The 15,650-nt window shown below is 40.3% G+C and overlaps 1 protein-coding gene across 4 annotated transcripts in view; it reads right to left on the bottom strand.

The window, feature by feature from the left end:
• STX7 (syntaxin 7) overlaps positions 1-15,650 on the bottom strand; it is a 32,912-nt gene that overhangs the window by 14,280 nt on the left and 2,982 nt on the right. For 3 of the 4 annotated variants that reach the window (XM_042795892.1, XM_042795891.1, XM_032983205.2), the window contains exon 2: positions 12,617-12,757. In XM_042795892.1, the coding sequence (XP_042651826.1) occupies positions 12,617-12,698 (82 nt within the window). In that variant the 5' untranslated portion in view covers positions 12,699-12,757. Of the gene's footprint in view, positions 1-12,616; positions 12,758-14,417; positions 14,442-15,650 lie in introns of those variants that run through there. The other variant, XM_032983207.2, reaches the window with a different exon arrangement.

Genomic DNA, 15,650 nt, shown 5'->3' with positions numbered 1-15,650 from the left:
GCCCCCACCATAAGAAGGACATGGACCTGCTCGAGCAGGTCCAGAGGAGGCCAGGAAGATGATCAGGGGGCTGGAGCACCTCCCGTATGAGGACAGGCTGAGAGAGTTGGGGTTGTTCAGCCTGGAGAAGAGGAGGCTCCAGGGAGACCTTACAGCGGCCTTCCAGTGCTTAAAGGGGGCTACAGGAAAGGTGGGGAGGGACTTCTTATCAGGGAGTGTAATGATAGGACAAGGGGTAACAGTTTTAAACTGACAGAGGGTAGATTTAGATTAGATATAAGGCAGAAATTCTTCACTCTCAGGGCGGCAACACACTGGGGCAGGTTGTCCAGAGCAGCTGTGGCTGCCCCCTCCCTGGAAGGGTTCAGGGCCAGGTTGGACGGGGCTTTGAGCAACCTGGGCTGGTGGAAGGTGTCCCTGCCCGTGGCAGGGGCGTTACAAGTAGATGATCTTTTAGGTCCTTTCCAACCCAAACCATTCTGCGATAACCAACTGGTGTTACCTTCAACAGTGTGAAATTTTAATATCTATAATACTGAACACAAATTATCCTTTCCTTGTTCCAAGGCACTCTCCCTTCTAACTGAAGAGCAAAGGAGCTCAGTGATTCCGTATGTACTTTTACAGGGAGAATTTAAAAACCCCAAACAAACCGCAAGCACTCTGTTAACAGCTGTTTCGCAGAGATAAAACTCACCGGTGTGTCCTACTGCCACCTAGAGATGCATTATTTAACTGCAAATAAATAAAATACAGGTTTGTGTTTTAAACAAAGGCTCTTACTCAAAAAATTCTCTGAAACAAAGCCTATACTTAAAATATTTGCATTCCAAGTTAATTAGATAGTTATCCTACTTATAAAACTGAACACAAGTATATAATTGAGAGGAAATTAAAAGCCAGCACCACATACAATTCCAGGCTATAATTTCTTGGCTAAAATTGAATAATTTCTTGAATAATTTCTTGGATAAAAGTCAATGTCCCTTCTTTTCCCCAAGGGAAAATCAGGGTAGCCTTAGTCTCTCATCCTGAAGGTTAGACTGTAAAAACACCTCTGCTGGCTCCTTCCACTGCCCTGTTTGGGAAACAAGCAGGGAGAGGGTCTTGGGACTGAAAGGAGAGCAAAACTGCTGAAAACCTGTGATTACTTTTCATGAAACAGAGGCCCCTAAGTTACCAGCTTCACTGCTGATGGCAGTATTAATAAGGGTCCTGCCTCCCTTGTTTAACCAGCTTTTGCCCCTGTGCAGGGAGTTCAGGCTTGCATGTCAGGGCACCTGGCAGGTGCTTCGGTGCCTCTCAATCCATCAGTAATGCTCAAGCATCCCAACTCGCAAAGCCCTAGCTCCAGACTGTAAACATACCGGCAACAGTCAGTCAGGGACCAAAGATCAGAGCACAGTTTTGATGGGTTCCTAGGTTACCTCATCCTTTATGGTTTTCCCTTCCTCACTTCCTGATTCTTCCAACTTCCCAAGGAGCTCTGAAAGACAGGAGTCATACGACTGCCAGAGATCCCTCCTGTCCTTCTAAGCATTACCAGTCCTGTAACACGGCCTGACTGGATCTTGTGCATGATTTTAATCCATTTCAGTGCAAAGTCTGACACTTCAGCTCTGGTTCCTTGGGTACATACAGCTAGCTACTGGACTTTGCTCAGGAGCTGCAGAAGGGCACACACAGGCATTCTTCACCAAAGTCACCAGGGTAGGGCAACAGCCTCTGTCAGAGGCATGCAAACCCCTGCAGCCACTTCTGCGCTGAAGAGCAGAGTAGATGTTTGCGTATAATGAAGATCAACAGCTCTTTCAGGGCTCACGTTGCAACTGTGCAGGAGCACCACATTGCCAGCTGCGGGCTGGCAACTAGCCACCGCAGAAGGCAAGTTCCCCTTGGGAACTGGGCAGTGCAGGAAGCAGGGTGCACAACACCACGCAAAGCAAAATGCATTTCCTCCAGGTGACGGCTGTCTCACATGCAAAAGAAAAGAATCTTGCTTTTTCCACCTGAAAACGAATCCTGTATTAGAAAGAAGCAATACCATATTAGTAAGAAGACTTTACACTTCTCTCTGCAGCATTCCTGATCTAGATCTCATAATACTTAACTACTAGCTGATGGAAGCTACTCAGCTACTCTCAGACCAGTCACATGCTCAGGAACAGGTCAGACACGGTTAATGATGAGCCAGAGAAACAATTAAGACCTAATCTGAATTCCTACAGGGAAAAATTATTCAAGAGCCAGCTCATGTTTACTTTTACTAAGCCAAACCGTGGTTCTATTTCTATCAGTGGAAACTCTCCCTCTAGTTAAAGGGAGCAAAAAAAAAGGGGTCCAGAAAAAAATAGTTATACTGTCTCATATAAAAGACCTCCTTTTCTCTACATGAGTTACCAGATTAGTAAGATTTACAGTGGAAATATTTACATTTTTTAACAGGCAGGAGTATTTGAGAAGCATGTTCCAGCCAGATCTGTAATACATACTATTTTTTTCCATACATAAAAACATATTTCACGTATTGTATCACATGTTATCCCTTCTTAACAGCTGGCTTTTGTCTGGTTGGGAAAGAAGAAAGTTTCATCTCCTTTCTCCTCATCTTCCCTTGTTTTTCAGCTGGCTCTGCAAAGCTGTTCCACTACAAGTAAATCCATGTTGACATAACTTCTGGTTCTGCTCCTTGAACATGAAAATGTTTAAGATCACACAGCAAGTTTCAAACTTAAAATAAAGATACAAATTAATAAATTAATACAATGAAGAACAAAATGTAAACAACCTCTTGCTTCTAAGAACATAGGAGCAAACAATGTTATTCCCAACTGAAAATTAGTAATCATTGTACAGACTATAACACCACAATATTGTTGCAGAAAAAAAGGTGAAAAAAAACCCAAACAACAAACTCTTCAATAAAATCCTAATGCTTGAAAGGCAAAGAATTAACTAAGAGGAGGTAAATGAAGAGTGGACTGTAAGTCACGAACTGCCTCTGGCAGGATTGAGAAGTGTCCAAATACCATGTTTGTCCCTAGCATAAGACAAGGGAAACTGAGGATCGTCTTACTTTGGAGCACTTACCAGTAACTCCAGCTAAAGGAGGGAAGCTTTCCCAGGTTACCTACAATCACCTGTCTTCCTATCTCAACCTCCATTCTATTTAACATTTGAAAAAACAGACTTTAAACTCTTGAGTAGCCATGACCAGGCTCATTGCAGGTTTACAGCTGGAGAGGGAGGTGAATCAACACACAATCCACAGAGTTCTAAAAAGGAGGCCACAACACAGAAGTATGAAACTGGGAGGAAAAAAGTATGTTTTATGTGTGCTGTTTATTACCCCTTTGCAGCCTGAAACCTCACTTCTTACTTGGATCACACAAGACTGCATTGTAGCTACACAGCTGCAGTTTCCTTCAGAGCTACAAGTCCAAGCCAGACCCACCACATTGCCCAGTTTCATAAAGCTACAGTCTAATGCGTCCACAGGAAATGCAGCACCCATTGGGTGTGCATGGAAAAAACACCGGCAGCAACAGGAGCAGCAAACACCAAGGCACTGTACTGCAGAGGACAAGACCCAGACAAGCGGGCAGGGCAAGTACAGTGAAACCTGCCCTACAGAACAGGAATGCTTGGGACATGTCATAGGAAGGAGCTGAGCCCTGTTCCAACCAGCAACTACAGCGGCTCCCGAGTATCAACTGTAATTGTGAGGGTCCCCTCCATGTCACCATCTTATTTAAAGAGACAGATAAGGTTTTAGTCACTGCCTAAGTTTCACAGGACTAAAACTAATAATGGGGATTTAAAGCCACTGTTTTAGTCATCTTCCTAGCTCCTGAGCCCAAGCAGAACAAACAATCAGCAAAGTATTCCTTTGTCACTAAATGCAAAGTCCGCTCCACATGAGGCTCAGGCTCAGCTATGGCTTCATACATCAAATAAGCAGTGAATACAACACCAGCACAGTCTCTACTCAGAAATGCTTCAAAGACCTTACATGTACTGCCACTGGTTAGGTAACTATGATGAAATCTCCTACTTGTTTCCAGTTGAACAAGTGAGTCAACAAACAGCACATCCAGTTACAGATTGTGTGGAATCTAATAAACTCCAGAACAGGTTACTGGAATACAAGAATTATTTGTAAAAATTACACCAGGTCAAACTACTATTGCCTGGAGACAAGAAACTTCCTCATTTTATTAAAATTCAGTTCAACGTGTTTTCCTACTGCACTTCAATTGAGGATACTTGACTAAAAATGTACAGATGCTGCAGAAAACATTCCTGGATCAATCTTTTACAAAAGGTGTTACATACAGCAACCTAATGTAGTTGCAATAAATTCAGCAGATTGATGTTTTCTGTATGAGCATTAAGTGCCTCTCTAGAGCTACTAGCATAGTTCACAATGACTAAAATTTTAAATTAATTACAATGCTACAGTGCTGTATACTTTGCTAACCCTACTTTAACAAAGCATGACACTTCATTAGAGGAATCAAATCCAGGACACCAGCCAAAAGACCCTAGCTTAGTATAAAGCACCCCCATGCCTAAGAGCTCTCTAATTGGAATAGAGTATCTAAAAATTTCAGTAATTTTTAAGTAATTTGCTTTATTCTGTCCTAACTCAATGAATAATGCTGATTCTTCTAAAACAGGATAATACATTGTCACAGAGAAACAGTAACTGAAGTATGTGTGGAAAGGAGAAAATAAAATGAGAATGGGTATGAAGATTACCCTCAGAGGTCTAAGGACAAAAGACTTGTTAAGCACAAAAGTCTGGGAAAACACCAAGTCTTGTACCCTTTCCTGCTGGATTTTATTAGAGCTTCTAGCATTTCTAAATAGAATCATGCCCCCAAGTGACCAGAAACATCAGCAACAGTGTCTGGAATTCAGGATCTGCTTTCAGTTTTTTCGGTGCTGTTGTAATTATTTCCTGCTAGTGTACTACCATGTATAATGGTCTTCCAAGGACACTGTGAAGTGGGATCAAAGTAGTGCCTGTTCTTCTAACATGGGTGTAGAGCACGCTAAATACATATTGTTTAAATGCACAATAACTGATCGTGTGACCAATTCTTACAGCTCAGCCAAGGGTAAGTCATTAAATCAAGTTACAGTCACTTTATATTTGTATACTGAAACATCCCTGGTAACTCCCTGAAACCCCAAAGTTTGAACATTTCTCTAAAGAACACCCATAGCTCACTAGGTTATGAAAATGACACATGATACTGCAGTAAACAGTAGCTGCACAAGCTCCATAAACCCAACCCACCTACATGAAGAAAGCTTGTTTAAGAGGTCAGGAAACTAACTCTGGAGCTAACATGGAAGAAAAGACATGCAACACATCACAGACTGGTCAACACAGTAGCTGTCACTCTGGGGGGTCACTCACAGTCAATCACTGACCTGGGTTTATTCTGAGCCCTACCTGGGGTGCAGCCTCCTGCACAGCAGTTACATAGCAGATTTGATAGAGGGCTCTCTGGATTATCAAACTGCCATGTAATATCCTCTTCTCCTATCCACAAAGAGGAAAATCCAACAGAATTGAACTGGAATAGGTACTTTAAGTAGCTTAGAACGCCACTGACATGTAACTCTAGAGATGTGAATGAGCATGGGGACTCTGGCCACATCCCTTCCCCCCCTCTGCTGCAAATGCAGGCTGGTTTGCAAAAGTTATCTTGTCCAGGTGAGTCCATTTCTACTTGCTCCATCAGCAAAAGCAACAGTTGCAGACAAATTGTGGATGTCTTTACCGGTTACCTTGTATTTATAAATTCCACAGTGGTTTTACAATTGCTATTTAAACCACTTCCAAACTAAAAATGGGTTAATTTACAGACCTCTTCTGTCCCCACCACCCCCAGACTAGTTAACTAAGGCAAAGTAAAACAATGTAAGACAAGGAAAATTCTGTCTTTTCTGCACATACTAACACAAATAGCGCTCTGGGGTGTACATGGAAGACACATTTTTCACTCTGTTCTGCCACTAGCATAAATAAATCCCTGTCCCTCCTGTGCAATGTCATTCACATAAGACACAGTTTCATACGTTATTTCCCATAGAATCAAAATAATTTTAACAAACAAGACAAAGCACAAAAATATTAACAGAACTCTCCAAATTAATCAACAAATCTGTAAGGTGTAATACCTTAAATATATATGCTACTTTACATAAAACAAAGCCTTTAGGAACAGCATAAAAATGTTTCATTCTTGAAGTCTTCAGAAAGTTTATTTCTAGACTGTAGGCTTCATGACTTCACCTCATCACAGGAAGACCCAAAATATCTGAATTCTTCCTCCTGTTATCCTCCATATTCAGGTTATGAATTGAATATAGGAGATTAAAGTTGAATTCCTCGGCCTTGGAAAAGCCCACAAAATGGAATGTGCAGGACCATAACCCATAACCAGTGCTTAAAACCCCTAAATAGCCAGACTTTTCCAGGTTTTACAGAAGCTTCATCCCAAATCCAAGAAAACTTCCTGAAAACAGCAACAATAATACAAAAAAAAACCCCAACAACAACAACAAAAAATCTATTTCAATTTCAATTCATATATTCCCACAAAGTTAAATTCTGGTTAACTGCAGCTAATTGGAAATTTCTGACAATATCACTGTTAAAAGTCTCACCAAGCTCTACTTTAAGCCTATTTGCTTTAAAACCACACCTGTACAAAACTGCACTTTAAATATAGACAAAACAGAATGTTGTTTTCATACAGTCTCTGATCTCAACACCTCACTGATTTCATTTGCTTTTCACTTGCTCATCTATGTCCTTCTTTAGCTAAAGAAGAATCATGTGAATCTGTTGGTGTTAAAAACATACTGGCAGACACAGTGTTTCATTAATGTTTCAGCCTGTTTTAGCTGCATGTTTTAACTACCTACTGGTCTTAAACCTCAACAAAAAGGCATATATAAGAACTCTAACATTCTTCAAGGGTTTAATCTGTGTTTATGATTTTCTACAGTTACATAAAGTGAAAGGGAAAGTCATACGATAGGTGTAATGCAACTCCCATTTTAAAAACATTCAGTGAAAATACTGGCTTGTAGAAAATTTGGGCTACAACAGAAATTGGACAAACGATGTCACAGGAGAGGTATCATATGACAGAGGGATCTTGGCTGGCTGAAGCTGACCTGGGAATGTGCTCTGTATGAGTTGATGTCTGTGCTACCTTAACAAACAGAAAATAAAGTCAGCAGAAAGCAAGAGTCCTTATGAGAAAGAATCTCTCAAAGCCAGACTCCCTTTAGCCATAAGTGGATTGTGGCTACTGAATTTTATTTTTGTTATCTTGCGGAATGCAAAGTATATGTTTCTCTGGCTGGGCTGATTTCCAGTGTGTCTGAACAAGTCAAATACTCTATCACTGACCTTGCCAATACTGAGCAAGGGTAGATTATGCCATTCTTACTGACTTTGCAACCACCACCGCACAAAATCCTGCCATGACCTCTATAAACTGGAGGAGTTGGGAAGGGAGAGGTAGGGGGGGAATACAAATGCCTCACTTCAGTTAGCATAGGCTCTGTAACTAATTGCAGTCTGCAAACTAAAAATTCCTTAAAACTCAAAGACTGGGTGTACTTTATCAACACCAGGCTTTGTTCTGTGTTCCCAAGCAAAAATCCACACGCTAAACTGTTTCTAAACCAACAGGTCCCAAACCCTGGCTTAAGATGCCAGGAGACATGATCGTTATCTATCTAGCCTGTATCATTCTTGCTTTTCTTTGGGGATTGCACCAAGTGAGATATTCAGTAATTACAAAGAAAATGTTAGGAGCAAACCAAAACAAAGGCATATAAGCCTTCTTCCTCAGTGACAAACATGTGGGGGAAAGACTTGAGTAGTAGTATGTGGGGGGAGGAAAAACCACAGCTGGTTACTTCCTCTTTCACAGTTCCTGTCAGAGACACAAGCCAAATCTTTCCAGATGAGTAAAAGAGGCCCCTAATCCTCTAAATTTATCGTTCGCACTCTTACAACTCTGGAGCTGTCCCTGCAGATGAATGCAGCTCCCATTTTGCTCCCTCTTGGGAACATCTTTTTAAACAAAATGTTTTTCATCTTTTTGCTACACACTGAGCATCAGTTCTTTAAAATGCAGAAAAAGGACAGATTTCAAATAACAGATCTCCCTCATCTTCACAGTCATAAGAATTCTGAAATTAACCTTTTAAGGCTTCTAAATTAGTCTTGTTTGTTTTACTTATTCTACTTCCATCTCTTTATTTGCTGAAAGACCAGCTTTCTTCTTGTACGGTTTGCTACATGCTCTTCAAGAAGAGCAGGAGGGAGAAAAAAAAAAAATCACAATATGGACTCAATGATCTCATGCTACTAGGCATATCCCTAGTATGGCAAATGAACACGCCTGGTAGAAATACAGATTTTTAAGCAGGCAGGACTTGTTTTGTCGCAAAGAAATTTTTTGCTAGATCATCTTGTTTCTGTGCATCACACTCATTCCTCATCTATCCAGTTGCTGTAAATGAGTGACCAACAGAAAATATTGAAGGAAGGCATTGAGATTTCTCTCAAGTTAATAGCAGCTGCCATTAAGCTGCCACATAAGAGTGCAACCTATGAAACCCAGTTCTGGAATTACTGCTCCTTCAGTAAACACTGATTAAAACACCTTGATAATAGGTTCTCCATCTGCAAAGCCCAGACAGGTTAGAGCTCTACACCCTGCATCATTCCTTATATTCGGTTCTCCACATTCAGAAAGTTAGGGACAAACCTCAATCACCTTTAAATTTACATTTCAAAAGTCCAACACAATGTGTGTCATCTAGTTTTTATGATCAGATATAAGATAGGCCTGGAATGAGAATTACAGTTACTTTGGACCAGATTCCAGACAGCCAGACTTTAAAACCTTAATCATAAACTGTGTTCTAGTAACACAGAAATTTAGCAACTGCCTAAGCCTAAGAGGTGCCAAAGTCCATTATACACTTCTCTGTTTTTATTATTTAAATCTGAATTTTCCCTAGCTGTTTGCAGATCTACTTCTCATCACAGTCAACACAGACCCAACACCCAACCAGCGAGACACAGCTCACAGGCATGGCTGACCTCATCATGGTTCAGCTCACAACACTGCAGCTCATTCAAGCACATGTGATCCAGGCTCCCCGGGTTTTAGAGCATGGCTCACAGAGAGTCACATGGATTCTCCAAAAATGCTTAGGAGTAGGTCTGAGAGCCTAACTGTCCCTCTCCTGCCTGGGGCATGCTGCTCTATATCAGATGTCAAGAAGAGCCTTGAGTTCTGCAGTTCCAGCTGCTCAAACAGTTTTAACAAAAGGCAGGGAGAAACACTCTGCTTGGAGATGTCACTGATAAGCAAAACATGAGTTTCAGGCCAAGGAAAGTAAACTCCATTCCCCAGGTGTTGCTAAGTGATGTTATAATCACTTATTTCTGCAGAAGTGTTGGAAATGCAAAACAGAACACAGATCCTTGTTTAAAGAACAGCTGAAAGAACCTTCTTTTCACAGAAGGCTCTGGGGCTTGGGATTCCAAACACACAGGGGTGTTTTAAGCCACACTCCTGGCTTAAGTTTCCAAGAGAGCTCAGAGTGCAGACAGCAGTGTATGCTGCTTCCCATTAGCTAGTTCAATTTTATCTTCAAGGTCCTAAAAAATGACCCACCAAGCCTCTCTGGCAGAAACACAAACAGCCCACTACAGTTAGCATTTACAGTAGTAGTTCACCAAGGGTTCAGGCAAGGCATAAGCAATGTACAACTCTCAACACATCTTCAACAAAACAACCAACTGCATGACTGGATCAACAGATAAATAGAATCTGTTCTTTAAAGTTAAAAGGGTGCTAAGCTAACCCAGCTGTTACCCCATACAAATACAGGTCCTCACCATTACTACAGAACAACCCAAATCAAAAAGAATACTATCTTGCAACTGATTTAATTATTGAAGTGGTGTGCTAAACCAGCACAGGGATGAGCTTTGCTTGTCAATCAGTAGAAGTGGGCTACATGAACTAGGAAAGAAGGGAGGTAAGGATCACAAGCATTAATAGGACAGCAGCATCATGTGGATGCATTATGAAATATGAGGCATTTAATATATGTATTTTATCTTGTCTATGTATGGCATATTAAAACAGTTAATCAAGAACCAGATCAAATGTATTACTTGGAGGGGGGGGTATGTAATAATTCAACCTTGAAGAAATGTTACAGTAAAGATTGTTGTTCCGAACAATGCTGCTTCCTATAAAACTCTGGTGTATTATGAAATCTCGGCAGCATAGTGTTGCCTACTTCAGGAAGTTGTTCTGTATTTCTCCCACAAGTTAAAGGGCCAGCTTCTAGATGGAAGAGCCAGCTTCCTTTCAACTAATCTGTATCTCATTTATATTTCTGCAGTAGTATTCACAGTTTGCTTGCATGTTAGCAGAAAGGTGAGTTAGTTTTGAGGGACCTCCTGAAATTCTTCAGTAATCCAAAACAAAACTCTCTGACTTCATTAATCTCGCTCTGAAAACCAGAATATCTACACAACTCCAGGTTAACCAAGACAATTTCAAATGTACTGACACACCTCACAAACACTCAGCATTTCTGGTCAGAAGTGCAAAATCAAGTCAAATGGATTGAAGGTCAAGATTGCTGTTTCTCTCCCCAAGCAAGATCACAAATCGCAGTTTAAGAGACACCCACTCAGCAGCTGACCACCTCTGTAACTCCCCAAGCTTGCATGTTTTTTCCCCATTTGACCTGGAGGTTCCTGCAGCTCACATCTTCCAACAGAAAGCTGGACAGGTAGTACACGTGGGAACAAAAAAGCTAGAAAAGGGTACATAAGCCCTTGGAGAGGTCAGTCCAGGAAACATGTTCATCATGTCCATAGGATCCAGATTCTCGTAAAATCTACCAGAGGAGAATGGACTGCCAGAGTAACTGAGTAGTTACAGTTCAGTCAGATCTACAGAAGAGCAAGGGATAGAATCCAGCTGTATACCTACCAGTCCTAGAAAAGTGCTTGGCTGGAGTTTTTAAAGGCAAACCTTATGCTTCTGAAGTCACGCACCAGTGGGGTTAAGAGAGATTTGGACTTGGGTCTTAGAAGGGCAGAAGCACCTGTCTATTGCTCAGACATCAGCCACCCAAATTTCAAAAAGGAAAGGAGAGCAGGTAAGCCTTGTGGCATGTCATCTTCTATTTAAGCCTGAGCAGCCTACTTTTAGTACGCCTTGTTAGTCGCAAGGGGAAGGGAGACACAGCAGAAGCAAGAGGCGAGATGGAAAAGGCAGGATGAGACTAAGGACTCGCTGAGACCAGCACAAGATGGTTAATAATGTTCAGTAGCTGTCTTCACAATGCTCCAGTTTTAGCTGTTGATTTTCACTTTACGTTTTCACCTCACAACCAAGATTTCTTTTTTACATCTTGGAAGCTCAGTGTCTGTCACAGGTTGGCAGGCATCTCTGGAAGACCAAGTTAGAAGCCATAAGACTGAGTGAATTCACTGAGCAGAATTTAGGAAATAAAGCATAAAGGCTTTTACAGACCCAGTTTGTTAATTTTAGGTTGAGGAAATACAACCCCGATGTACAGAAACATTTCACTAGAGGAAAATTGAAATTTTTATTCCTGTCTGTTGAGATTTAAAGAAAGTATTTCTGGAAGAAAATACAAAGTGTAGCTGAAAAACTGGCAAAAGCCCAATCTGTGCCACTAATCTGTGCTACAAGGACCAACTTCTAAAACTTGTCTTGCAAAACAAAAATCAAAGTTTTAATAAAAACTGATATACTTAAAACTTCAAATGATCAGTTAATAAAATAATACCCATTTCTGTATGGACACAATTAAAAACATACATGCTAAAACCTAGCCACATGTTGTTCATGGCTAGCTCCCTTCTGATGAACAGGATACTTTGCATAATTTGTGAGATCAAGTTGTATTTGCTTTATACATATACACACACACACAAGCATTAAAAACATAATGGAAAATGGAGGGAAAGGAAAAAGGACCAAAATCCACCAGCAGCCTAATCTACCTCTAACTTGAACATTCCAGTTAGGTGGCAAAAAAAATTAAATTGCATGAATCTAAGAAAAAGCATATTAATAAACTTGTATAATCTTATTTACATATCTAATATGTACTTCCAAGGACAAGCTGCAAGGCCACAGCTTTTGTCCCTGCTAAGCAATTCAAGCTCCAGCAAATATTTGATGCAATCCTTGCTCAGCAAACATCTCAGCCTACCATAGTATGGTGTCATGTAACTGGCCAGGACAAAACTGGCTTATTATCAGCAGCCACCTTACTAATTATTTATTCATTTGGTGAATACAGAGAGATACTATACTTCCCCAGGATAGATCACACTTGACCATACATATAAAGGACTGGATTTGCTGTGTGAAGTGTCACAAACCTGTCAAATGAACAGGTGAAGCCAAAGAGTGAATTCCCACAAATGAATCTGAGAAACTAACCTCAAAAGGGGGGGACCGCCACTATTAAAGTTTGATATAAAATATGCATAAATGCAACTTACAGCACTGTGTGATCTTCTGGATGTTAGAAGTTATGCGTTGCGCTAGTTGGTTAGGATCCCCAAAGCCTGCACCGTAAGACATGGCTGAGTAGATTTGTTGTCAAGGTCATCCACGATGGGAACAAGTCAGACCGTCTCCACCTATTAAGGAAGCATAGACCCCCCGCCCCCCAAGAAAACAGTTATATTTTGGTCAATGGCTTGCAATGGTCTTCATCATCTTAAAGAAGAATACACAGGAAAAGGTTACAGAAAACTTGGTATGCTAATGTTTACCCTCTCCAAAAACACAGTACTTCTAAGACAGAATTTAAGGGAATGCTTTCTTAAAAACAAATTATTAAATAAGAATATGACATCCTTTTGTATTTTCTACAATAATGCTTGCTATTAAGATTTAGTAATACACATGGCTTAAGATCTGCAATTACTCTACAGCAGCTACATCACAGAAACTACATGCTTTGTCAAACTTCTTAAATATTTTCCCCACTGTAAGCAATGAAAAAGTATACATTTTAATTTGTCACCATTTCAGAAAAGAGCTGTACATTTAATCCATCAACACCAAATCCTTTGATGAATTATGTCCCAAACCAATTATAGGGTATCACCCATCCCACCAATACAACTTAGTGTATATAAACCACTGGAGAAAAAAAAAAAACCAAACAAACAAAAAACAAAACCCACACAACCAAAAAAACAAACAACTGGAAAAAAAAAAAAAAAAAAACCACCACACAAACAAACCAGCAGATATCACACAAGGTACCAGAATGAAGGAGGAACCCAATTCATCCTAAACACCAATAATTTGAATCAACTTCAGTTTTAGTTGTAATCCAGTTTCATCTGAACTCTAGGAATTGCCACTTTATCCTGTTTTAACTGCTGCGTTTCTCAATATGAACTAATTTTTCAATAATTTGGGTATACAAATGTGATTTTAGGGGTGTTTTTTGCATCCAGAACTATCGTATCTTGACTGAAAAGGTCAAAATCTGACAACACAAACACTCACAAATACACTTGTCCTAAAAGCACACGTAAAATCATGCAGCATGTAACTAACAGAGATGTCCAACCCCTCTTTCCATCCATATAGACCAAATTTCAGCGCAAGCTCAAAGATATCCTAAATCTAAATTAACAACATATAGCTTAGGATACACATGCAAACCAAAACTGACCATTTATCTGCAGTGAGAATGCAGACCAATCAAGCATACATGCATCCAACACAATCCCACAACTTCATCCAGGCTGTGCTTAGTTTTAACTTCATCCTTTCCAGCCAGTTCCCCACACTTCCACTGTTCAACCCAAGTCACGTGCCTTCCAAGATATGTCCTCTTCTCCTAGCCTGTCAGCTTCTGGTTAACTGACACTGCTAAAACTAAATTTCAGGGAGAGGGAGAAAGCATATTTAAGTGTTGAAACAGAAAAGAAGGAACTGGAAAGCCCAGCTGATTTGTCAAGTGTGATATCAGCTGTGCTACATTTTGCAAACTCCAGTCCTTATGTACTCTTTTTAAGGAAAAATAAAATAAAAAAGTAACAATCCTCATTGCCAAATATTATTTTCTTTCACCTTTGGAAATGTCTGTATTAATACAGCACAGCAACACTCTGGGTGTTTTATAACATGACTGCTTTCATATCTCCACGATACGAGATGATCTCTGGTAGAGCTGCCGAGACAGTGCACTGGTCAGACACGAAACGTCCCCCCAGAACTTCACCAGGGCTCTAAGTGCAGAGGTCAGGCCCACTTCTGCTGCCCTGCAGGTTACATTACCTACGCTGGATGAACAAGCTGCTGCTACCGCAGAGACAAACGCTGCATGATTTTGAAATGGCTGCTGCACCAGGATCCCAAAACCCTGCTTCGAGTCTTCAGGCCGTGAAATATCCCCTAGGAATGAACAACCTGATCGCCGGTGAGGCAACAGGGAGTACACTTGCACTCTTCTGTGTACTTGCTGCACAATCACCCCCTAGTCATGTTAGCTCTCTGCAGTATTGTTTCCTGTCTTTGTCTGCACCACACGCAGATTCAAGTTATTTTGGGTCACAGACTAAAGTCTGAAGTCAGTCAGTCAGCTAGCCTAAATCCCACTTATCTGCTCCAAGGTTGGCATAACAATGCTTGAACTTCTCGGAAATTCTAGACAATATTGCATTGAATTTGTATTGTAACACCAAATCCATGCAAACTTTATAGTGAATAAATGGCTCTATGCCTTGGTGTATTGACTAAGTAAAGGAATTCTAACAGTTTAGTGGAAAATACAATTGTAGGCATAAAATCCGAAGAAACCACCTAAAAGAAGTTAGCTTGAAAAAGGAGATTTCTCAGAACTGTTGACATCATTTGTTTCTTTTAAAATTTATGACTTTCTAGACACATTAGTGCCATGCTAACTACAATGTTAGCACTGGCTAAAAGTACTTTTTAGTTAAACATTAAAATGTAGCTGCTTGGGAGAAGAGACAGCAAAAGACCAAATTACTTTGTGTAGAATGGTTACAAAATTAACTGAGATAGTTTTTCACCATAGATTATTCTCCCTTCATATCTGTATTCACTAGACAACTGTCTGTAACACTGTTGTCAGCACCAGCGTTACAATCGAGAGACACACACAGAATGTTTCATCCAAATCTTGACAAAAGCAGGGATTGACTTTTTTTTTTTTTTTATTTTGCCTTGAATTTTCCTACAGCTAACCATATCTTTAAACAAGTTACACTGCACTATACTGACAAATGTACAGACTGTACAATACATAAGGCTTCGAGCTTTTCAACTTTATAGCTACATAGTTGGGCAGCCAAGCACAACACATAATGAGAGGATGTTCAGATGATAGATTGCAAAGTCCACAGGGTATAGTTTAGCTCTTTGTCTGCACATGTAGATCTGATTGTTGATACAGTTCTTTGTATCAACACACATATTTCAATAGAGATTTATAGTAAATTTGTACGATATCAGTGCAAATTCACAGCTGTTTCACTCCATACAAAT

Source organism: Tyto alba, unplaced genomic scaffold, assembly GCF_018691265.1.
Source record: "Tyto alba isolate M040663 unplaced genomic scaffold, T.alba_DEE_v4.0 Super-Scaffold_22, whole genome shotgun sequence".
In the NCBI taxonomy this organism is placed as follows: domain Eukaryota; kingdom Metazoa; phylum Chordata; class Aves; order Strigiformes; family Tytonidae; genus Tyto; species Tyto alba.
The sequence above is the reverse complement of the archived record's forward strand: the minus strand, read 5'-3'. Positions and strand labels throughout refer to the sequence as shown.